This window comes from Pyrgilauda ruficollis, unplaced genomic scaffold (assembly GCF_017590135.1).
Source record: "Pyrgilauda ruficollis isolate IOZ18807 unplaced genomic scaffold, ASM1759013v1 scaffold36, whole genome shotgun sequence".
NCBI lineage: Eukaryota > Metazoa > Chordata > Aves > Passeriformes > Passeridae > Pyrgilauda > Pyrgilauda ruficollis.
Genome location: NW_024525045.1, coordinates 5044004 through 5068576, shown reverse-complemented (window position 1 = coordinate 5068576; position 24573 = coordinate 5044004). Strand labels below are relative to the sequence as shown.

The window sequence follows — 24573 nt, the reverse complement described above, 5'->3', positions numbered from 1 at the left end:
AATATAAAGCTGACTTACCCGTCTGAATCTTGACTCTGTGTAGTTTAGATGTGAACTGATCATTCACTGTAAATATATGACCATTTTCTATTTCTTTTGACTTGGGCTCTTTTGTGAGAACACGTTGTGTTGGTTTGCCACATGCAAGGGACTGTAGGGCTCTAACCAGTTCTCTTTCGGGGATGTCAGTTTCTTGCTGAATTTCCTAAAGAAGAATACTTAGTTAGCTTATGGCTGTGGCAGAAGTATTGTGTGTTGCACACAACATAGGGATTGCTTAAAAGTAATACTGTGACAGTTGTGGCACTTGGAAGGTCAGAGCTCATTCAGCAGCAAGGTCTCAGTGGGTACTGTGCAAAATGATCCCCGTGGGTCAGCACTCAGCAAATTCTGTCACATGAACAGTCACCATGAGCTGCAAGGAAAAGAATGAATAGCCAGCTGTTCCATTTCCCTGCAATTGCTGAGAGGACTGAAAGGATTTGTTAACTGTTTCCAGAGTGTGTTGAACAGGGTGAAACCAAACCTTCTGACTAACTCAGTGATGGAAAGCATCCATGATATTCATGAACATTCCTGACCAAGAGCTGCACAAATACTTCTGTGTTCAGCCACACTGTTTAAAAGATCTTTACAAATGGAGCAAGCAATGTCTGGTTTCACTGTAGCATACAAATACTCTAGATCATACCTCCCTTCTGAATAGCTCCAACAATTTATTTACAGCCCAGATGCCTTTGGCTAGGACTTCTCCAGGTGAAATACAAAAAGAGCTCATTATAGTGCGGCAAACATAAGAACTTTGAAGAAGATTGTTTGTAAAACGTGCACATAACCTGGTGTACCTCTGTCAGTGCTCTCAAGAGTCAGCTGAGAGATGGATGTTAGGCAAGTCAGCAGTGGTCATGAGCTAGTAAATAAATTACACTGGATGCAGAATGATGCTTTAATATGCTCTAGGAGAAGGCCAACTATGCTGCTCTCTCAGACCTAATGTGTTTCCTGAGCTCCCATTCAGTAAACGTTCATTTCTTCTCATCTCTTTTCTTCCTACTTCTAGCCTGAGGAAACTGCAGACACTTCTGGTTTCACATTTCCATTCAGATTCCTGAGGGACTCGTAGCAGCTAAAGAGAAAAAACAAACCTTGCAGACATGCAGCTGCCCAAAACAGCTATCCCTTTCTCAGCTTCCCCAACTTTGGTTCCAAGGGCAGTATCAAGCCCTTACATTGTCCCCATAAATTCCTGAGTCTCGTGGCACACAAGTCCATGTGATGACCTCAGGTTAAAAACAGCAGTAAGAACTCCAAGTGATCAAAATCCTAAGATGTGTAAATTATAACAACTTGTTAGAAGTTCTTTAAAGGGTGACCAGAAAAATCAAACTAAATTCTATCAAATAATGTTATTTCTTCAGTATATCAAGTTATTTCTTAAATCAACCCCGAAAAACCAGCCACTTTTCTGTCATCAGGCACCACTGACAACATACAATAAAAATGATTTGGATGTACTGGCTTTGACTCAGACTTTTATCAGGAACTGGACTGCACCTCATGCACAGCACCTCACTACCAGCTCTCTGTGATGCCAAGGCTCAGACACAATAGGTATTATTTCTCAGTGTGACCCAACACTACACACAGAGTGATGACTTGGATGATGGTGATGAACATGGAGCCATCTCATGTTTTTGAGATAAGGTGAAGTGAACTGGAATGACGTAAAAAGAAAAAAATCCCAGTCCAAAATTTAAAAAATTCAGGATTTTTGGTACCGTCTGGTTATAGATGATTCAGAAACACTAATACATTCCTAAGAGTATTCTTAGGAAGCATAATGCATTCAGAAACACTTATACCATTTGAAATAAGTTGTGAATATCCACATATTTTAACTATTTACTAGTATCAAAATGTTTCTTCCCAAGCTGCTCACAGAAAGTTACTATTTCTTCCTTTGCTGCTTTATTTAAAACACGGTTGACACCTTCACACATTTTTTTTTCAGATTCAGTACAAAATAATGTAAAAAAAATCCCAATAAGCTATAATCCTTTACATGGTCATAACAAGAAAACATTACTGAAATGGACTGATCAGCATAAAATTTACCAAAGCAAGGGAAGGTGCAAGATTTTAGAGCTTAGATAAATAAAAAGCCTTAAAGACTACAAACCAAACCCAGGTTATTAAATGATGTAATGCCAGTGACATGCAGGCTCCCAAACTTTGATTTTTGATGAAGAATTAAAATTAATCCTTTCAAAATTACATCAGTTCTACAAGGCCATATATATCTACTCTGCTTTTAACAGAAGTGAAACGAAGAGCAAAAGGGAATTTGAGGGGTTTCATGCTGCCTATCCTTATATAAACCACTGTCTATTTGCTGTTGTACTTCACTCGGACCATTTCACTTTTAGAATTTATAACCCAGCATTAAAGTAAGGACCACAAAGAATTGCACTGCAATATGCTGCCTCAGAAGGAGAAAACTTTTAAGCTGAATAAAAAAAATGCAGCTATGAACATAAATGGGAATAACAGATGTTCCTGTGCTCTCTTTCCCTCAGCCTGTAGCATAATGTTTTCCTGAACATATTTTTATGTAGATATTTGATGTAGCAGTGAGAAATGTATACTTCTTCCCCATCTCCAAAAATGCCTTATTTTATAAAACACATTAGATTTGTGCACAGGAGTAGTACTGATTACACAATCTCAGTGCTAAAATATTAGCAAGTGAGAGCTCTATCTGGGGGCTACAAAAGAGATCATTCCAGGTATGGAACTCTGTCAGTTCTATATAAGAACACAGATTATTAGAAGGAAAATGTGCAGAAAAAAACCAAAGGAAAAGAACTGTAATTTTGCTGAAATAATAAGAAGTATTTTTAGTTTTATTTACAGACTGCAACTTGTGTACTTTCCAAAGCAGACAGCAAAAGAGAGAACAGGTAATCTAATTTACAGTTCTAGTTTACAGTTCTAATCTCTCATATCTGTGGAATTAATCCACAACTTAACTTCTACTACGGTCACATTTGTATTTCTTGTTTGTTAAACATAAAGAACCATGCTTATTTCTGATGCCATTACAAGAAAATGAGCATTTCACCTTTTAAAATACTGAGCTGTAATGTAAATCAACTGAAAAATATGTTGAGTGTAAGACTTGATTAGAAAATGAATTTGTAGAAAAAATTAGCATTCTTTGAAGGCCTGCATGAAGATTCTCTTCCACTTCAGTAGCATTAACCTGCAGCTATATGGCCAATAGCTATTTTGCATATACAAATGAAATGCTGCTGTATAGAAATACAATAAGTGTATACATTTTTTGTGAAGAAAATTTTCTAAGCAACTATCTTTTAAGTTTCCATAGTATTTTATGGATAATTTTTGCATTATCAGTATCCCATTTTCTTCCTCAATCACATGGCCTAATGGTTATTAGGATTATTATGAGGATCTTATCAAGTTTGCAATTAATAATCACACTGAATGCAAAATAAAACAGCAAAGTCTGTTCAGCTGTGAAGGCAACTTCAGATGAATCTGTTGAGCTGTGAATCTGCAGAAACACGTGTGTATCAGACAGTTTCAGGATACACCAGCACACACAAGTCAGCTCACGTGCTCTGCTGCACTGAAAGCACCCATGTGACACAACAGAGAAGGAATGGTTGCCCAGCACTCAGCAGTTAATCAGGGTATCCAATAATCAATGAACAAAGATAAAATTCATCCTCCTCTGAAGTTTTCGTAAGCTTTCCTGGCTGGGGTTAAAGACAACTCCCACACACTTCACCAAAGAAACCAAACAACACAAATATGCCTCCTTAACGTTTTAGTTCAAGTGGGACACAAAGCAAGAGCTTAAGAACTCCCAAATCAGAAATAAACAAAACATACAACCTAAAAGCAGATGGACATATTTCTCTATCATCTGGTCTTGGTAAAATAAAGTATAATTTAGAGCATGTATTAAAAACTGTGTTTTTCACTGCTCTCCCAAGTGTTATTTATTCATATTGGCTAAGGCTCTATTACTCATTAAGCCTGCAATTTGGTGGAAAAAGGCAGCTACTAGCCCAATTTCTAAATCAGCTTCAAGAAAAAAAGAGCTGTTAAGTCCCCCTCCTTGTTTTCACTCACTCAAATATTCTGCAAAGTACTCAAAGCCGTAATGCTCCTGCAATGGATTTCATAACACATAGGACTTTGTGTTCTAAAATAACATTTTAAATTATCAGTAGTTTATTAAGAGTCCCTTATCAAATCCTGCCTTCCTTAATCACTACTGAGACCATTTCAAAGAAACTTGATTAACAGGCTAGAAGTATGCCAAATAAGCTGAAAACACAATCCAAACAAAAAGGCAGATGATTACTATGCATAGCACAGTCAAAAGTAGATGAGAAAACCTGGAAATCAACTGTTTCAAACTGCACCCATACTGCTTTTCAAGGCTGCCAATGCTCTCTCAAACAGAAGATAACGTCCAAAACAAAACTATCAATTTACCTTAACAATACAGTGCTCACACAACAAAGCACATGATCCTCCTCCTCTCCTAAAGCCTTCATCATCATCATCATCTCTTAGCAGACATTTCAAACTTTCCCAGTAACACCCCTCTAGTCTCCTTGTTAAGAATTTATCCAGACCCTTTTTCACTGTCCTTTCTGGCTGATCAGCTCAGAGAAGGGCTGAAAGTTCTTTGATTCATCCTCCAGTTCGGTCCAGCCTGCCAATTTTACTTAGGTATTCAAGAAGCCAGGATAAACCCTTCTCCACCCTTTGGGCTCTAAATCCAGTTTCTCAAAGACAAAATGAGGAAACGGAGCCACCTGCTGCATTTCATCTTCAGCTTTTCTACAGCTCAATGGCCTAGAACAACCACACTCACAATTCTCAAACATTTCTGAAACCTTCAGCTCCCAAATAATTTCCTCCCCTAGAACTGCATCAGGTGCATTGCTAATGATCTGCTTAGCATGATCCACACTCAGATACAACGAGAGGCACCTGATCTTCAAATGCCTAACTCAAGAGGACAAGAACGTGCCCAAACCAGTTATTTAGAATCAGGTAAGAAACCCACAGACTTACCTCAAACGTGTATTTTTCTCTGTTGTTAAATAGCATTAATATTGTCATCTGGAAAGTGGAGACTTGCAATATGTGCTTCCGTGTATTTGAGCCAGTTACTTGGGCACCTCCTACACCAACTTCTGAGCCATCTTCCTATTTTAAAATTCCAAAACTACTGTTAGATTATTCTTCACTGAAAAATGTTTTATTCTGATAAGACGAAAGTTTCATGATGAAACATTTCTCTAGGTGATCAGCCTACAGAAGTGACAGAAAAGCAGACACCTGGGGGCACGGCCAGGATGCTGCTCCAGCAGCTGCCTTACAGTGCCAGGGAGGATGAGTTGGAGGCTCATACAGAGCCCAGACCAGGCCATCTACAGCCCCCAATCAAACACTGACCATTGCTGAGGATGGAGACTTCACCACCTCTGAGGCCCCTGCTCCATTACTAATTTATCCTTCAAGTTTTCCTAAGCTTATCTTTAAAGTTATCAACATATCTATCCTACAGTAACACAATTTCAACATCCTCACAAGCGCATGTTATTAATACTTTGTTGTAAGAATTTTGCTTTCAATTTGCATTGCCTCCTACATTCCCAAACATAATGCCATTAACTAGTTCTAGCTTAGCATTTTAGTACTGGTCTAATCACTACAAAACTCCTTTCTTGTACACATATAAATTAAGCATTGTACTTCTATAAACTCTGTTAGAGTCTTGTTTTTGAAAAAATGTTGTCTACATTTCACTCAGCGCACGAGAAGCGGGCTAAACGTGGCTTAGCAAAAATAAGTAATAAGTTTCTTTTCACTTTTCACTGACAGTCAAAAAAATCCAAACCACTCAAATGATCGAGGCCCCTTCAAGATCACTTTTATTACTTTTCTACAAGTAAAAGATGATGCTGAGTGATGCATTCAAATGAAAAAAAGTCAAAGCAAAATTACTGCACAGAAAGAATCAGACTATAAGTCTGATGGAAGGTATCTTTTTCTTATTCTTACATTCTCAATGGGTTTGCTTTTATTTTACAAAATTCTGAAGTTATAAAAAAAAAAAAGCATTTGCTTACTTTTAACAAAAGATACAATATTTATATAATCTTGATTCTCTACCTTTTTAACAGGCCCATAGAAAGTGGCATTGAGATCTGCAGAACCCATGTGATGCTGGAGTGTCAGCTGTCGCCCACTGTGTTTGGCTAAATAAAATCTGTAACAGAATTGAAATGAGAACAATATATAGCTCACATTTTGTATTGAAGAAGAAATACATTTTAAAAGTTACATAGCCTTTTGGAGCTATTGAGGACATTCTTAAAACATTTTTATCTTTTTTCTTTTTCAAAACATGAACTTTTCTCAGAAATCTATTTAATATCTCCAAAAACCTCAAGCATCATAATGCAAGTATTGCATTCTCCAATTTTCACATAAAATGAAAAAAAAAAAACAGTTTGCCAGCACATCTTTAACATTAAAGCTGTTAAAAAAAACCATCCGTGCAGGTAAAAAAATCTGTACAGGTAAGTTTAGAAAGTTTCTTCTTAAACCTCTACCTAAAAATCCACAGTAATACATACCTTCTAAATATTTCAAAAGCATGTCTGGGAGCTGGAGGGATGTTGCACTTTGGTGTGGCTGACTGGGTAGGCCAGTAACCTGTTGTGAGGACACGCACTGTGAGATCAACACCTCCTAGTGAGACCTAAGGGTAATTGGAAGAAAACATACACTATTTTAAAACAAGACCACGTTTCACCATTTTGTCTGTATCAGTGTAAAATACTTAGAATTTTGTCTAACTACAAAAGAAATAGACGTATCTGTACACATTCTTTTTACAAAACCAGACAAATACATTGAGTCATCACTATCAGAGCAGATGGTACAGCAAAAACCCTCTACATTATTCCCCTCTGGCATTTAAGAGCATACAGAACTAAACAAAAGGAATTCTTAACCAAGAACTAAGTGTCTGTGATCATAAACAGAACTTGTGATACGCGCAACAAATCTTTGTAAATGGGTTTTTTGATGACATGCAATAAAGCCGGGTTGCATGAAACATGTCAGTTTCAGAAGAAGTCTTTCTAAATGTACTCTCTGGAAGTAGAGAGGAAATACTATCCGATGTTGAAGCATAGGGAGCTCATCTGTGGACTGCAATGCCAGCAGTTACTCACTTTTGCACAGCCCACCTATCCTCTTTCCCTAAGGACAGCCATGACTCTGAATATTCAGCACTGGGGAGGAAACATTCCCCAGCTCAAGTGCTGATCTATAAAGATGTGTTGGCAGGTGATAAAGGTCTGGCTACCAGTGATGCATAATCCTCATTAGGTATCCCAACTAAGCTGAGCATTATGAAGCTTAAAATTGACTACTTTCAGCTTTAGGAGGTAGAACCAATACCTTCAAAGAACACACATTATGGACAAAAAACCAAGGCAAACAATATTCAACTTATATAAATCCACCACACAGAAACACATTATGTTTCAGAAGGTCAAAAACTGCCACCTGAACTCAAACTTTCACTATTCAATAGCAGAGTAGCATTCCCATGCACTACAGAAGAGTTTCTGTATTGTGTGTACTGAATGCCTGTGTGCAGCAACCAGCTTGTGCCCAGGAAACTTCTGACAAACCTAAACAAGCTTCAACAGTTTTCTTCCTCCAGCCAAAGTGTGGGAAAAGGCCATCAGTGCAGACAAAAGGATACAGAAAATAAATTTATCTGGAACTGAAACATTTGAGCTGAGATGGCAACAATTTCCCAAAATTTTTTGGCCTTTGCCAGACCATAACACAGCACTAATTCAGAATGCTCCCATCATATGTTATAAGCACTAAGCAGTTGGTAACACAAAAAAGTTTTGGAAGCACTTTATTTCACAAGATGTCTTTTCAGCATGAAAATGGTATGTATTAGTGGGAAGTGCCCTGAAGTGACCCAGTGTTTACAGAACTCCAAGAAATGTTCCAGGATCACAATCACAGAAACACCTCAATCCATAAGCCTGGACTTTCCCTGGTGCTGAGCTTCCCACTTTCTGAGAGCAAACCAATCATCCACACAGACCTCAGCACTGCCTATATCTCAGGATAGAGGGTCCAGAAGGAAACTTTGCAGGTAGGATTATTGTGAGAAAAGCAGATGTCTGACACCTCTAGGAAGCACTGTACACATTGAAGGTACTGAAACTGTTTAAAAAGGAGCAGAACAAACTACTTCATATAAAACACAGTATCACCAGCAATTTAACAGTAACAAAATCCCCCAAATCTTCCTGTATTTCCTAAATAATACTTCTGGAAATTTCATTAAAAGGCCACAATTAGGCTGACCACAAGGAAGCCATCACATGAACTGCTGGTGCCTTGCCAAAAGAAAGATGAAGTTTCAAATAAAGCCTAACAGAACATCTGTTAACGTTTTAAATTCATCTTTTTAGCTGTATATAACTAAAAAGAAGACAGAGATATCATTTATTAACTCACATTAAGACTGTCACGTAAAGTACATGAATCTTCAAGCACAGCCCCCTCTTTACCTACATGTCCAAGCCTGCCATGCTACGAAAAAAAGGGAATGCTTCAACAAATTTTTATTGAAATTTATATTTCAAGCATTCCAGAAGCAAAACATGACTGGCCTCTAAAGCAGAGAAACCAAACATCCAATAGTAAAGCTGCCTGTCCACAAACACCTTTATTCACTTCCTCTCCATCCTTTTCTGAACCCCCTTAGAGAACATGCTGTTCTCCTACTCATGATGAGTCACAGAATGCTGATGAGGAGGATTTCAGTCAACTGCTTCAACACAACAAAGATTTCATATCACAACCAGGGACACTGGACAAAGTATATCCATGAAAATACTCCTGGCATTCAGACTTCTGAAACTGACTCAAACAGGTTTGATGTACTGACCCTACTTACCTGCACACAGGGAACTACTTGGCTGTTTATTATACACGAGTAAGTGCTACTGAATATCAGTACAGAAAAATAATGTTTTAGAGCAAGTAAACTGGTATCTCAAAAATAATGATGTCTCCCTAAAATATTTCAGGGGTCTGCTTTTACAAGACAGTGTAATTTTTCTAATTAAACAACTAAACCAATATTTGACAATTTGCAAGAAAACTTCAAAAACTAAATTTTGAAATTTGCAACAAAATAGCAGTTTCAGCAAAGGCATTAATTGTGTCAGGAAAGCTCAACACGAGATGGTGAGCTTTGCAAATACCTGCAGCCTGCAGTATGTTTCTTGCTCTTAGCAAAAAATACACACGACAACTGAGAGATTAACCTTGGAGAAGGGAGGCTTGGCTGGGAATCCACACGGCAGCGGGGCCGGGCACGGCGCGCCCCCTGGCGGCGCCGGCCGGCAGAGCCGCTGAGCAGCCACGGCCCAGCCCCTCGGACACGCAGACTTGATGGAATGGGACACGGACTTTATGGAATGGGACTGGCACTTCTCGAGCTGTGCATGGAAGTCCCAGCCGACTCTGGCATTTCAGGAAATGCTGATACAGTTTATAAGATAAGTCACACAGTAAAAAAAGGAACAATTTGCACGAGCTGACCAAGTCCTTGTCAGCACATGCATTTACCAACAAAAGAAGAAGCACAGGTGTGGACACGTGCAGGGTTTGTACTGAAGCAAAAGGTCAAGCACACAGACTCCAACACTTACCCCTGTCGCCTGAAGATGTTGCCTGAATTCATCCATCGTTGTGTTTGAGATGCTCATGTCCCTGAACATTCCTTCCAGTTTCGACGTGAATTGACATCCACATTCAGTCTAAAACCACACAAAAAATGTGTTGTACCAGCACTATGAAAACAAAGCTTCTGATAGGCAAACTGCAAGACTAAAGTTAGCTTATAAATCCCCAAAATGACATTTCTGTACTTTTGGTTACTGGAATTTCCACTTGCATTACATTCAGATCTCAGAAAAGATTCCTATTGTATATAAAGATCTAACCCTACACAGATCTTAACTTGCTTTTCTCCTCTCCATTACTGTATTTTTGTCTTAGATTTTTATATCATATTAAAAAAACTGTGAAAGCTTTCCAAATCAAGATATGCACTTTCACCTGCTTTTAGCACAATTCTGAAAAGGGGGATGAACCCAATTTATATCACAAGGAACTCCTGTTGTCCGGGGAGTGTTTTAATTTGAAGGCTGACTGCAGATTACCCAGGAAGATTCCTAGGTCTTGTGAGAATCAGGAACACCTGCACACGGACAGGTGTGCACAGGCAGGGCTGTGTGACTGTTTCTAACACATACTGTGAATGCATGGCAAAGGAAGCCTGCTAGCTTCAGCATCCTGACCACTCTGCAGTTCTGTAAGAAAAGAGGGCACTTCATGTGCATTCATTCACCTGGAAATGCATGTGTGCCCTGTGCTTTCTGAACCACTAGGCTCAAAGGGTGGAGAGGTAATGGAGAAAGAATTAATACTGAGAAATTTGGAGAAATCTGATACAAACAGATTTGGCTCACTGATAGAATATGAAGTTTAAAAATAAGCATCAGTGCAGATTGATTTTAGGATCCCTCTGTTTCAGAAGTGCTCTAATTGTTTATCATGCAACTTGAGAAGAAGCTGCAATAGAACTTCATTTAAGGTCTAGTCAACTTCAGGCTTTACCTTCTCCATCTCTTGCTCTATTGACCCAGCTAAGGAAAATGTGTTTCTAAAGACTGATATGAAGGTTTGTTTTTTTGGTTTTTTTTTTCAAACTACTTATCAAAAAGGAATTGAGCATAATCACCAGTCTGCTGATGGAGACAACTAAAAAACATCAACACAAGCAATAACAAAATTGTACTGTGAATAACAGAAAATCCAGGACAAAACACAGCCTTCAAATTCAGTCACTGCAGTTGTCCTATTATTCAAAAACTTAGAAAAAAAAAAATTTTGTTTTCTAGATTGCACTCTCATCACAGGGGCTTTTCAGTACTTCCTTTTATTTCCATGAAAACATTTGAAAAACCTTTTGTATTTTCTGCTGGGGCTTTCTAAATGAGCTCTCCATTTAGCAGCCATCAAGACTGATATTATCTATATGTCTCATGTAAAACCAGAAGAAACCATATTTAAGAAAAACCCCTAAAAAGTATGCAAGTACTGTCTTACCTTTAATTTGGAGATCATATTTTTCTCAGAGTCATCTGAAACACTCTTATTTGTGAGAAGTCTTCTTGCCAAGTGCTGCTTGTAATAGCGTTCAAAAACATCTTTCTCTTGCATAAACCTGAATAAAACCATTGCCTTATCCAATATAGTTTCTACTTCTTGCTCTGTTAGCTGTAAAAGAAATAATTCTCTGGTTTTAATCTTCCAGCAGAAGTGCCTTACACAGCCCAAGTACTTAAAGTAATTCACAGCAGCAGATGGTCTAACAGTAGCCAACAAAACTGGTCCAATATATGATTGACAGCCAAAAGAACAGTGCACTTACTCAATAAAGTGGAGTAAGAAATAGATCTAAAATGAAGGGAAAGGCAAGGGAAATGGGAAACAATGAATGGGTAGAATTTGATAAATAAAAGTTCCTGGGTAAGTTTAAAACAGCATGAGAGAAATCACTATTAGGAGCAGAAAAGTTCATTTGGAATGAAAGCTTTTAACTGTTAAGACATCTTTTGCAAAGCCTGTCTAGTGCCACACAAATAAAATTATTTTTTGTTTTATAAAAAACCAGAATTTACTATTTGATACCCAAAGCATAAGTTGTATGCTCTAATACTAAGTTTTATTTAGAGTAACTGAAGCCTCAGCTGAACCATCCTGTCCTGTCTGGATTCTGTACCTCAGAAAATGTCATGAAAGAAGCTAAGTCTGAAGGCAACAGATGTACTCAGAACTAGAAGACAGATATGGTAATAGTTCTCTGGTATGTAAAAACAGTAAAAAGCAGCAAAGACAAATCCTTTTCTCTAACCAAATTAATTTTCAGAAGAAATTATTAGATAATGAGAATAGCTGCCAAACTATAAATATACTTAAGGAAATGATATGTAAGGTTTCAAAAGAAGGGAGCTGCAGAATCTACCACAACCTGAATGTTTTTTGAGACAGTATTGCTACAAGCAGTTCAGGTATGCTGCTTCAGAGGTAGGTGACAAGCCACACAGATCTCCTTATGCCTGATTTTACTGTAAATTTAGATCTAAAGTGTTATGAACTCAGACATGTTACATGCACCTTTTTGAAGGTAAAATTATCATTTCTCTTAATACAAAAATAATTCTTAGAAAAGCAGCTTAGTTTACTTCCATCCAAGTTTACAGAGCAAAAAGCATGATATTTTGAGCTGATTTATACTTACTCCCTTGACTCCCTTTTTCAGCTTATCATCAATAAATAATGAGAGGTACTCTGGAGACCTGGAGTTGAGGTTGAGGAAGTACTCGAAGTCACCCGCAATCGTCTGCTTGAAGAGCCGGTCGTTATTGAAAGATTCTTGAAGGAAGCGATCAAACCTACTCTTCAAGTCCAGCAAACCCTGTGAAAAATGAGAAGAAAGCAAAACCATTTTCACTGATGTCACGCTGTAAGCTGGGAAACAATAATAGATGAGGCCATAGAGAAGACCAGATCTCAGTCAAGGTTCTGCAATGATCTCTCTTCAGAATTGTTATAAAGTATCTGAAATGTCATTTGCCTTTTTAAATTTCTATTGCTACCATGAATCTCTTATAGAAGCAATTTTCAAATAAACTGGCTAAAATATTGGTGTCAAACACTAGTGCAGTTTGTTATGATACACTTCTCAGAGTAAGAAAACTTTTTAAACACCCTTGTTAAACAGGCTGACTTGCTGCATTTTTGAATCAACAACTTAAAGGAGGTATTTGTCGCACTCATTAAGCCTTTTCTATTTCAAACAACACAGACAAAGTCAGTATCATAAACACAGCATATGGGAAAGCTGAGGCTGAGCACCCATTAAGTGCATCCCTAGAGCTACTGAACAAGTTTGAGGAGAAAACACATTGCAACAACAGGCCTAGACTTGTCAGTGTTTGTTTCCCTCTAATTTAATCCCGGGACATGTTCTGCATTATTCAGTCATGTGTTTCTTGCTGATCACTAGGAGTCACTGGGAGCATATGAAAGTTAGATACATGCATCAGGGACCTGAACTTAAACACCTCCTCTGAACTCAACCATTGGACTCTCAGCATCATTGTTACATCTCCACCCAAGGTAAAAGCAACTGAGTATAGAAGGGGGAAGCATCTTAACATCACCTGAGCACCTTGCTAAGTATGTATGATACACACAGGTTTTAACTGAGACAGCATTTGGCAGGCAGGGGGAGAGAATTTCACTTAAGAGTTACATTTGTCAGGGACAACCACTGCCTGCAAAAAACTCTTCAAGTTAAATGATATTTACGTCTTCAGGTTCTTAAGAAATTATTCATATGCGGTTACTTAAAGAAGCCATTCAAGAATTAATCAAAAAGCAGTAATATTTCTTAGGAACTCACCATCTCACTTAAAGGAATGATCTTTAGACAGGCTAATTAATGCGTATTAGAAATTTTAAATTCAAAGTAAATCCCACTATCTCTCTGTTTACCAAGGTTAGCTCATGTCTCCTCTCCAGGAGCACACCATCTGAACAACCTGGTGTTAAACAGGAGAAACTGTTAGTACCTTGAATTACAAAAGCATTTCAACATCCCTTCAAACTATTATACAAAGTTTTAAATCTAATCCCCTGGCAATGCTGTTGCAAGCATCTCATCAATTACGCTCAGGGTGATGTCATATTGTGGAAGCAGTGCTGAGCTACGATGGAGTTTTTTTCTTGATGGTTTAATGCAGCTTCCATGTCTGTCTCCTTAGTGCTATTGTCCTTGACAGATTCACATAAACATGGCTGAGATGAAAAGAGCAAGGTGGCTTCTCAATTCACAGATATTCCTCTCTGCTTCCATCCCCTCAGTGGAAGTGGTGGATAAACCTTTCTGGGGTTATTCAGTAACTGAATGTCAATCCCTGCCCCAGGACATCTTCATGAGATGCTGGAGTCCATACTGAAGGGCTGAGCTCTGCCAAAACACATGGGCAAGTCTTCCTCAGCCTCATTTTGCTTTCCACCTTTGTGACAGGAAACCTTGATACTATCATTATAATTAAGTTTTTAGATCGGTCTTTCTTGGTTAAATTTTTTATGATACCTCTTTAGGCCCATCAGGAGCTACAATTACTTCAAAGTAATCCAGACGCTTATTTTCCACATAATTTGCACACATCCCCCCTCCCCTGTTTTTTTTTCCCCCTAAATCACACCACCACAAATATAAGAGTCCTTAATCATTAAAGCTAATAATTTTACCAGGGCATTCTCTCTTCTTTTTACCAGGCCTTGAAGAGGTGATTATTGTGCAAGCCCAGTAAGAAGTTTGCTTCAGCATTGCCAGAAAATTAATAATCCAATCAAAAATGTTTTTATACTCAAATGGCTTCTTCAAAGAGTAACCAGTTCTAGCAGTTACTGTCTTGAAACAAAACAGCAGAGATTGACAGACATACATTGAATGTTTCTCATGAAGAACAGACACAAGGACTTGGACCACACTTTTTAAAGAAATGCAATGTTTAATGAATACACACTTTCACAATAAATATAAAACATCTTCCAGCTATAGAAACACAGCTTTAATGTTTAATGAACTCTAAAGATTTTATATGCAAATTTCAAACCATTTTCTCAGAGATGATGGAAAAGGATGACAAATAGTTCTGAAGCATATTTTGTGATCTTGATAAATTAATGGCACACATTACTTAGTGGGAGAGAACAAGAAAGAACACTCACATTTTTTAACATGCAAAACTGTTCTGTTTCTTTTGGAGACAGAGAATGGAATGAGTAATTTGTTATGACTGATAAACACATTCATCTCTCAGTCACAGCTAAGCTTGCCATGAATTATTGCCATGTGATTTTTGCCTCAATAAACACTGATAGCTAACGTTACATAAAATTAAACAAAGTGGACACTATAAAGCTATTTGTCAGCAGACATACAACTCTGGAGACACAGAATTTAGGGGAAATTTAAGAAGTTCCCAGCAGTTAGATATTAGGCTGAATAAGCTGCTTATTAAAAGCAAATACTAAAAACCCAAAAACTTAGTATGTGCTTTCCAACCAATTTCAGCAAGAGTTCTAAACATGTCTGAAGATTCAGAGAAGGCACACTAAAAAACATTTATAAATTTAGCTTATTAATAAGAACCCCTTTTGAATCAATACTAAGGTATACCTCATAAATTGTTTATATGGTGAACTGCTAATGTGGGGAATGTGGGAAAGAAGAGGAAGTAAAGTATTTAACTACCTGAATGTAGTCAACTGGATTCTTTCCTTCTCCCTCTTCAGAAACCAGTGCTTTGCCTTGCTCTCTCAGGTATGAGCTCATGCACTCACACATTGTCTTCAGACCATTTGGCACACGGCTGAACAACTTGTACATGCAGGCAAGGTCTGCAAGCAAGAATGAGAGATTATGCAGGACACCTCAGTGTGTTACACTTCTGTAACTCATTCATCTCAGAGCTAAAGCTGCCAGTTGAGTTCAGCCTCTTGAGCCTCAGAAAGCATCCTGTAACAGCTCCGGCACCAGATTCGTCTGATCTCCTCTTTCCTTTAGCCCTGACAAGATGCTGACTACAGCAGCATCAAAATGAAAAGCAAAGACTGTATTCAACTATTCTAGGTTGTCTGTAGCAGGGAACCAGTCATTGCTGACCTCCAGGCCAGCAAAAGATTATGCTAATTCTAAAGGATAGTGAACCTATTAGACCTTCAGCAAGATTATGCTTTCCAGCAGTATTTAACAAAGTAGCTTCCAAGATTATCATTCCCAAAATCAAGCATTGCATCAAACTTTTTTTTGAAAGAAAGTTAAGCCAAATAGGACAGCACTAATGTGATGCTTGTTTCTGTATTAAAAGCAAAAACTGGTAAAAACTTAAGAGTTTAATTTATATTTGTCTTAAAGCCAGTCATACACGTTTACATTACTACGTTTCATCCACCTAAAATAATGAGAAGTGGCTTAGGCCAAACATTGCTGTCCAAAAGAACAATCCATCCTCGTATCTTTGTGAAAAAAATCTCATCTTCACAAAGCAGCATTTCCACTCTAATAGTTAACTGAATCAAACCAAGGCCTATAAAAGTTAAACAAATTCCTGTATTTTATGAATACCCTTCAATACCCTTGCACCCTCAGCCTGAAGGTTATCTAAACTGGATATTAAAGAGGAAAGTGTTAAGTATAGTATTATCACTTTCTTTTTCAACACAGTAATTCTTTTTTACAGCTAGGAAATGTGCTCACTTTGTGCTCTATCACCTAGTAATTGTGAAGCTGTTTAATGAACAAAGGCCATTAATCTAAGCAGCAAAGCTGCTCCCCATTCTCATGGCTTTAGCGTGAGCACTGATTTCTAAATATAGATACTACAATCCCTCTCTTCGTTATGCTGCTTCAGAAACTTAGGTTCTATTTCCATAATAACTTTCATTCAGTCACTTTGTCCCACATTAACCTCTATTCGGGAAAAGCAAATCAAGCCAAGCCCTTCTGTTTCAGCCACTTCAATAAGCTGCTTCTTATCCTTAAAATAAGAGCCAACTCATTTCTGCAGCAATGCTCCCACCCCAAGAATTGGTCCTGCAATGCTTCTGTTTAAGTCTTTCACACAAGTACTTTTTAAATAACTGCCTGTGGGCCAAAAAAAAATGGGATGCATTTTCACAAATACATATTAGAGGAATGGAAATAATAAAATAAAATGGCTCATGGTCAACTGGTGACAAAAACCACTACAACAGATTTATAATTTTCTTATGAGATACTTGGTTTACCAAAAAACTACCTGTATCTGGTACTAAACAGAAACAAGTTAAGTGTATGGGCTCTGTTTTAAGAGCCATCTAGTAGTCACTGAATATTCTCAGATGTTTGTGAAACAGTTATTAAATATTTCCACAATTACACAGAAACACAGATGTTAAGCTTGACTTATCCCATGTTTAAAAACAATAAGCAGTATCAGAAGCATTTGTGTCTCACAAATGATGCAGTCTTACCTTCTGTCTTCCCATTCTTCAGCATATGAACCAGCCCAGAGTTCTCCATTTCCACTATAGTTTTCATATGCTTGGAAATAAGCTCCCTCTCAACAACTTTCACAATGGGTTCTTCTGTTGATTTATCCAGACAATGCATCACCCGCTCTATTTCTTCATTAATTCTAGCTTCTACTTTCTTTATATATACAGAAGCACTGTTTTCAGCCAAAAATTTCTGACTTTCCATCTGTAATTAACACAAATTAATATTTTAGAATTTTTTATAAAGGGTAAAAAGAAAACATGTCAGAGCAGCATTTGTAAGTAATGTTTGTTCAAATCAAACACAGCACGTCCAACACATCCAAGATTCACACACACACCTAACACAAAATAAAGGTTCTATTACACTAAATGTGTTAATAAGGGGGTACATGCAATATAGACAATGTATTTTTCATAGTAAAATAACCCAAGCCAACTTCAGTTTCCAGTTACCAACTACAGTTTTAGCCACAGGTTCAAAGAAAACAAAGATGGGGAAAGGGAAGGATCAAAAATTCCTTCCAAATACCAGTTTATGGTAGTTCTCCTTATTCTTATTAGTGACAATGCTGAGTACATTATTTCATGTCAAATTGGTTTTATTCATATTGGTCAGCAGTCTTTGGAGAAAAGATGTCTTATTTTTCAGGCAAAGCTAAGTAATGGAACTTAAATGAAAGTAATTATTTTTCTTAATTTTACATAAGCATTAATAAAAACCAGAACACTGACATTTAAATGGCTGTGCAACATATGCTTCTGCTTTTCAAGGAAGTAAGGAGCTCAGAGCATATGACAATTGATCTCGCATAAGAAATGGGAGACTCTCAAATTACCTTATCTAGGTATTTTTAACATGATTTTAAAATTTCTATCAATTTCCAGCAATAGATGATCATGATTACACTCAACAAGCACTTAACTGGCTTTCCTCCTCCAAGTATCTCACAAAAGAAACCCCCGCGAAAATATTTGGAATGTATTATTTGGTGGTTGATCAACAACTGGAGAGCCACTGGGATTATGCTTAGTTCCTTGACTTGGTTTATTTTATCACAAAAAACCCTCACAGATGCGGAAACTATCAAAGTTTCCTCAAAGGCAGTTTGACAGGTTTCCAAGCCTGAAACAGTTTGAACCTTTCATGCTAGTGGCATTTCAAAAAGACTGTGGAGGCAAAGCAGATGTAGACTAAGTTACGTGAAATAACCTAAAGGAGGCACATAATAAGCATGATGATTACTGTACATGTCATTGGCACCCACAGCTCAAAACTACAATCAAATTATGCTAATTCTGTAAAATCTTTGTTACTTTTCCCTGCAAAGTTAGTGACTATTTTTCCAATTTCATTTAATGGAGATGGACATACTCGTCAAAAAAGCAACAAGTATGCAAAGCACCACCAAATCTGACAGTTCAGGGAACTGAGAGTTATAACAGCATTCCAAATATGGTAATAGAATATTGCTGTACCTGAAAAAATTCTGCAGACATCTCCAAAAATGGAGCCTCAAAGTCTTCTTCATAGACTGACCTTCCTTCAAGACCTAGAATCATTAACATCTGGCAAGCATTTCTTATTGCGCCTCTGCCAAAAAGTAAGTTGTTAACAACTTGAGAAATCTACGTGGTTGTAAGACAGAGTACACAGCAGAATAACAGCTCATAAGACAACATTAACTTTAATAAAATGTAGTAATATAAAGTCCATTCTAATCTGCTCAGGACATGACATTTTCAAGAACACTACAAGAGCAAGGTTGTTTGGTTTTGTTCAAAACTAAAGAGCTGACAATGTTGACTAAGTATTTTAAATACAATGACAGGGACAAACAGCTCAAGTTCTACTAAGTCATAAAATTATGAAGAATATATATTAATATATAAGAAATTAACCCAAAATAGTACTTCAAAGAAAACTGCACATATAGGTCAAAACTGAACAATTGCAACTTCAAAACAACTGCACATGTGGAAGTTGCTATGCAAAGTTTGAGGTTTTTGGATGGCTGGCTGTTTAAAAAAAACCAACCACACAAAAATCTAAAGAAATGAAAAAACCCCAGCTGAACACAAAATAAATGCCACCAAAATTCAAATACATCAGCAAGTTAATGAAAACAAAAGAACTGCATCTAGAAAAAGATTCCACTTTCTGGCAGTAGGGGACAATACACAGCTGTAGCTGGGGAGTCTTTTCTTTTCCTGAATTGCATGTTGGGCAATCTTAGTCACAGAAATGCAGGCATAGTAGCAAGCTAAGTATTGAAAATTATATTAACAAGCTACCCTGTTTACCATTACTAAAATATAATACATAAAGAAATATGCTACTCCAGAATATGAAAAAATTTTAGTCACAAATGTGATCTTAAATAATGAATTATTTGTATATGCTCTTGAGTCACTCTTTAAAAACAGACAGCTATTATTTACAACAAAAGACTTCACTTACAAACATCTTACCTGTCTACAACTTCTCCTTTCCTCTCTCTTGCAATCATATCCAGCAGAGTTTGCCTCAGGTGATCCCTGATGCAGCCATAACGTACGACCTGATCTCGAAAAATGATCAGGCCCAAGTTGTAGACATTCTCCACGTTGTTCTGTTGCACATACACTCGGTCCTACAGAAAGGGCATGAACAGCAATAAAATTGTGAATTCACTGCATCAATGCTATTCAAAAATACAAGAGATTAACCCCTTCTCTACAGTGGAAATATGACCAAATATATTTTTTCGCTTAACAGAAATAAATTATGTATACCCTTCAAAATTCATAATCAGTCCCATCTTCCCAAACTGCATTTACACTTGGATTTCTATTTCGCTTACGAGTATAAGCACAGCATTTATGACTAAAGCATGCCATAGCAGATCTATAGCCTTCCCACTTTTTCGTCTGGGTGCAGAGGAGTCTCCAAGCACTGACAAAATACATAGCACTATTTGCAAGAGGTTTTATTTACCTACTCTAATCTTCCATCTCTTTCTGATCCTAAAGAAAAACTATTTAACTTCCCCCCCTCCTCCATGTATCTTCCTACCACTCCTTTTAGTCAAAAGATACTCAATATTCAGTGAAATTTCCTGAAATAGCATCAGCAGCAAATATAGAGCCAAAACAAGAAGAGTTATAATCAAAATCTTTGTGGATTAGTACTGCAAAATTGTACATAAGACTTCTGTAGACATCCCTTCCTCCACCCTCCCCAAATTCACTTTCATTCCACTTGAGAAATATTTCAGAATTTTGTTATGTTTCATTATAATCTCACCCATACACCACCTGCTCCCCAAAAAAAGAAGAGGGAGAGAAGAAAATATTTTTTACATTTCCATGTATGTTTAAATTCTACCTCCCAATATAATCTCTGTCCATGGGAAGGATCAAGCTCCTCAACTATGTATTTTTTATGCAACTACATTTAAAAACCAACACTGATCCTCAGATCAGCATATTTAAGACTGCATAGCCCAAAATCCATCGTACAGATTTGACTGAGAGTGCTAAGCAGACCCCGAGTCTCTTACTGCTACCCAAAGAAATGCCCCAAAAATTTGTCTCTTCTTTCCTATTCCTCTCTCCCAACTTAACTCTGAAAAAAGGAATCTATTAATGAAGTCAGTAGCAGACAGAAAATGCATGTATTTGATTAATAACCATTACTGAGTCAGACCGCTTAAAACAGTATTAGAAAAACGGTGAGTTATTACAACCCCTTTCTGAGATGAGCAATTATTATTTTTGTTCTTTTCTGTCAGGGCATAATTCATTCCTCTAATACAATACTTTGAGCAATTACTAAAAATACTTTGCTACCATTTAAGCATCAGGACAATGACATTAGAAACAGCTAGGTGTACCCACTCACAAATCTGACTAGGATGAGGTTTTGTAAGAATGTATATAGCTATAATGAAACAATAATACCGAAAAATAATCAAATTCTATAAAGGATGATGGTTAATTGATAAAATTGAGTATAAAGATTAGCTTCTCCACTGGTTCCACCACTACCTTATTAAGTGCTTTATCACACACAGAATTAAAGAGTAAAGCTACTCAAACACCTGGAAAATGAAACCATTAAAAGAACAAATGTTATGCTTCAGACTATGGAAAAAAAAAAAAAAAAAAAAAAAAAAAAAAAAGAAGGAACAGACAGCCCAGCATTTAGCACCTGCATTCACATGGAAAAATTGTTCCTAGACTAATTATATGCCAGATTGCCACTTGTGACCAAAGGAAAGCAAAACACTGGGTTCAGCAATTAATGTGTGATTTCCCACTCTCTGCCTTCAGACAGGCAGCCCTTAAATTAAATGAAAAAACAAGGTGGGAACATGTCAGATATGCCCCCTCTGTGGCTCCTGAAGCAAGCTCAGATGTCTGAAACTACAACATTTACTAACTGCTCTAATGAAGTCAGTTCAGAGATGTGTGGTGGGCTAAGTCTTTGGAATAGGTTACTTTTGATTTTCTGTTTTTAGAAACAGGATTGTTTATTTCACTTCCTTATTTACACACTTACATCAAGAAAAGAAGTAAACGTGATTCTCAAGCAAAACAAGCTTAAAATACATTTTCAAAGAGATGAAAGAGCAAATTAAATTGTAGTGTCTAATACTATAACTTGAAGAGAAAAGAATATAATTATTATTTCAAAAAATATTCAGGGCTCTGAAGCACAGGCAGCAGGGTATCTAAAAGGATTAAAGCCATGGCCATGACTCATCTGCATAGCTTCTGTTGTGGCAGTGCTGAACACTGCCATTGTGAAAGAGTGACTCCTCTCAGTTTATCAGCAGCCTCTGTAGTAAGCCAGACCTCTCAACAATACCCAAACCAGAGCAGCAACATTAACATTTCTGATCCTGCTGATTTGCTCACCCTTGGTAACAGATCACATTTGCTGGAAGCTCTCCCAGTCTAAAAAAGAAAATCACAGAGAGCCCCATTTGGGAACAGGTTTGACTGACAAGGCTACACGCTACTGAACAGAAATCACTTCCCAAGGGGAAAAGCAGTGGGTGCTTAAAGGTAGGAGTAACTTTCAGGAGACAAGGATGGAGTTTCAGGCAGCAATTATTGATGAATTACAATTCTGCTGACACTCCAGAATAATTCTGAAGCCACCTACTGTAAGGTACCAGTAGCCACATTTTAGCCATCTCTGCATGGATGCACTACCTGGATGATGCAGCAGCCTTCAGACACCCTTGTGTATACAGTAAGTGTCTTTGATCTCAGCTCTGGAAATAAAAACAACACTTCTCTCTATTATCCAGTGTGTAAGCCACTGACAATGGACAATGAGAGTAATTCGTCAAAACTCACATATCCAACCTGTCAATGCTGGCCTAAAAATAAAAAGACACCAGCTTTGTGCACAGCACAGATGAGAAGGGAATGCTCTGCCTTCTGAAAAATCCACAGTTGTATTTGCAGGAGCAATTGTTCACTTCGACAGTGTGTAACTGGCACTACCCATAGGCCTGTAAGGCAGCCAGGGGTGTGACTGCTGCACTTGCATACCTGAAATTGCTTTAAATTTAGCAAGCACAAGTAATGGAGACACCACCGAATCCATTTAACCCAGTTTCCATTCGACATTCTAAGAATACACACATCCACAAGGCTTGGAGAAAAGCCCAAAGAACTCCACCTCCATTGCTCCCATTCCATACAGCAGCTAAATAAAGCCCACTGTAGGTATGTTTACCTGCACCACCACTGTGAGGCTGAATTTCAGATATGTCAAATGAACTTCAGTACTTACTTCAACCTGCCTTAGTACCTGATCAGACTCAGCAAAGATGCTGCTTAGCACATGACTTGACTGCTTCAGCACCTCACTGCTTGTCACAGACAGTGCCACAATTTACAGTGTATTACATCTACTCTGGCACCAATTACTGCAGCCTAAACATGTAAAAAGGAAGAGAGCTCATGCTGTATCAAACAAAATCCAGTGGAACTACATAAACTTGAAATTCAGTCAGGGAACTTGGAATGTCTCAAAATAATCAAGACAAACCTTGCACAGTAAGTGCAAAAGATTGCGAAAACCTCATACTACACCTGCAACAGAAATGAAAGCAACAGACTTCTACTAGAGAGCTATCACAAGAGACAAGGCAATACACATTTTTAAAAACACAACTATAAGGCAAACTTGAGAGTGTTTTCTGGAGGATGTTCTGCATGAACAATGAAATCCTGCCATAACCTCAAAGAGCAAGTGTTCTAGTCATTAAGCATGACAATGCACAAACCCCACTGTACAAAACACATGCCTTCCTAAAAATTACCAAGATTTACTAAAAAAGATTTGTATTGATTTTTATTTTAAAAACAGAAAAAAATTAAACGGAGGAAAGAAATTAAGGTGGGTTGAAAAGGTGTTTTGTTTGTTTTGACTTAAATCAAATGGCAGCTAACGAGTGAAACAAAGTTGGAAAAAAAATGTGGCATTAAAACAGATACAATTTAGTTTAAGATGTTCAGGATGTAAAATCACTAAGCTGAAGCAGGAATTCAAGAGAATAAGACCAGAATTCAAGAGGGTATTAAATGTTTTACTTTCACTGATGTCACAGTGTGGCCTGTTGGGCAATAGGTACATTTCCTGAAACTGATGTGTAATCGAGATGGCCTACAAAACAAGAGAAGGATTGGGTCATGCTTTACTTACAAACACAAGATAATTGCAGATACTTCTGCTAGAACACAAGCATATTAATTTACAATGCCTGGTGACGCAGGTTATACAGTGTTTGGTGCTTTTTTTAGATAAAATATTTTTAATGTCAGTTATATTAGATTTGCTTGAATAGAAGTGTATAAATTATTTCTGAAAAAGCATATCATTATAAACCTATGTGTCAGTCAGACTCAGGATCAGAAAGTAAGGACAAATCATTCTTTATTTTATAAAATTCTTGAAAATTGTTTCTTTGAAAAGCAGTCAAGTCTGAACTTTCACAGGTGCTTTATAATTCTGTGGCACTGGCAGCTTTCCCAAACTTTTTGAATGAACACATGTTCAATACTTAGTCTTTTGTGAATGAAGAAAATTACATCTGACTCAAGAGGACATCCCAGTGACAAAGGTGAAACTGCAAATCTTTCAAAGTAGTCCTGTTTTAAATCACTGATTATTTTTTAATTTGTAATCAAAATATGTATTATTGACAATTTGTCTTATGTCCCTCCAAGTCAAAGGAGGGAGACTGCCCATTGTATTAGACTTTCACACTAGATAGTTCTACCTAATAA

The 24573-nt window shown here is 37.4% G+C and overlaps 1 protein-coding gene across 1 annotated transcript in view; it reads right to left on the bottom strand.

Annotated features, from left to right (window-relative positions):
- The window catches only part of CUL3 (cullin 3), a 55358-nt gene that overhangs the window by 1959 nt on the left and 28826 nt on the right, over window positions 1–24573 (bottom strand). Inside the window, exons 4-14 of the mRNA XM_041475667.1 lie at window positions 19756–19916; window positions 18763–18877; window positions 17260–17488; window positions 15500–15645; window positions 12470–12646; window positions 11275–11445; window positions 9813–9920; window positions 6690–6814; window positions 6223–6319; window positions 5119–5253; window positions 19–205 (exon numbers count right to left, since the gene is read on the bottom strand). Coding sequence (XP_041331601.1) covers window positions 19–205; window positions 5119–5253; window positions 6223–6319; window positions 6690–6814; window positions 9813–9920; window positions 11275–11445; window positions 12470–12646; window positions 15500–15645; window positions 17260–17488; window positions 18763–18877; window positions 19756–19916 — 1651 coding nt within the window. The remainder of the gene's footprint in view (window positions 1–18; window positions 206–5118; window positions 5254–6222; window positions 6320–6689; window positions 6815–9812; window positions 9921–11274; window positions 11446–12469; window positions 12647–15499; window positions 15646–17259; window positions 17489–18762; window positions 18878–19755; window positions 19917–24573) is intronic.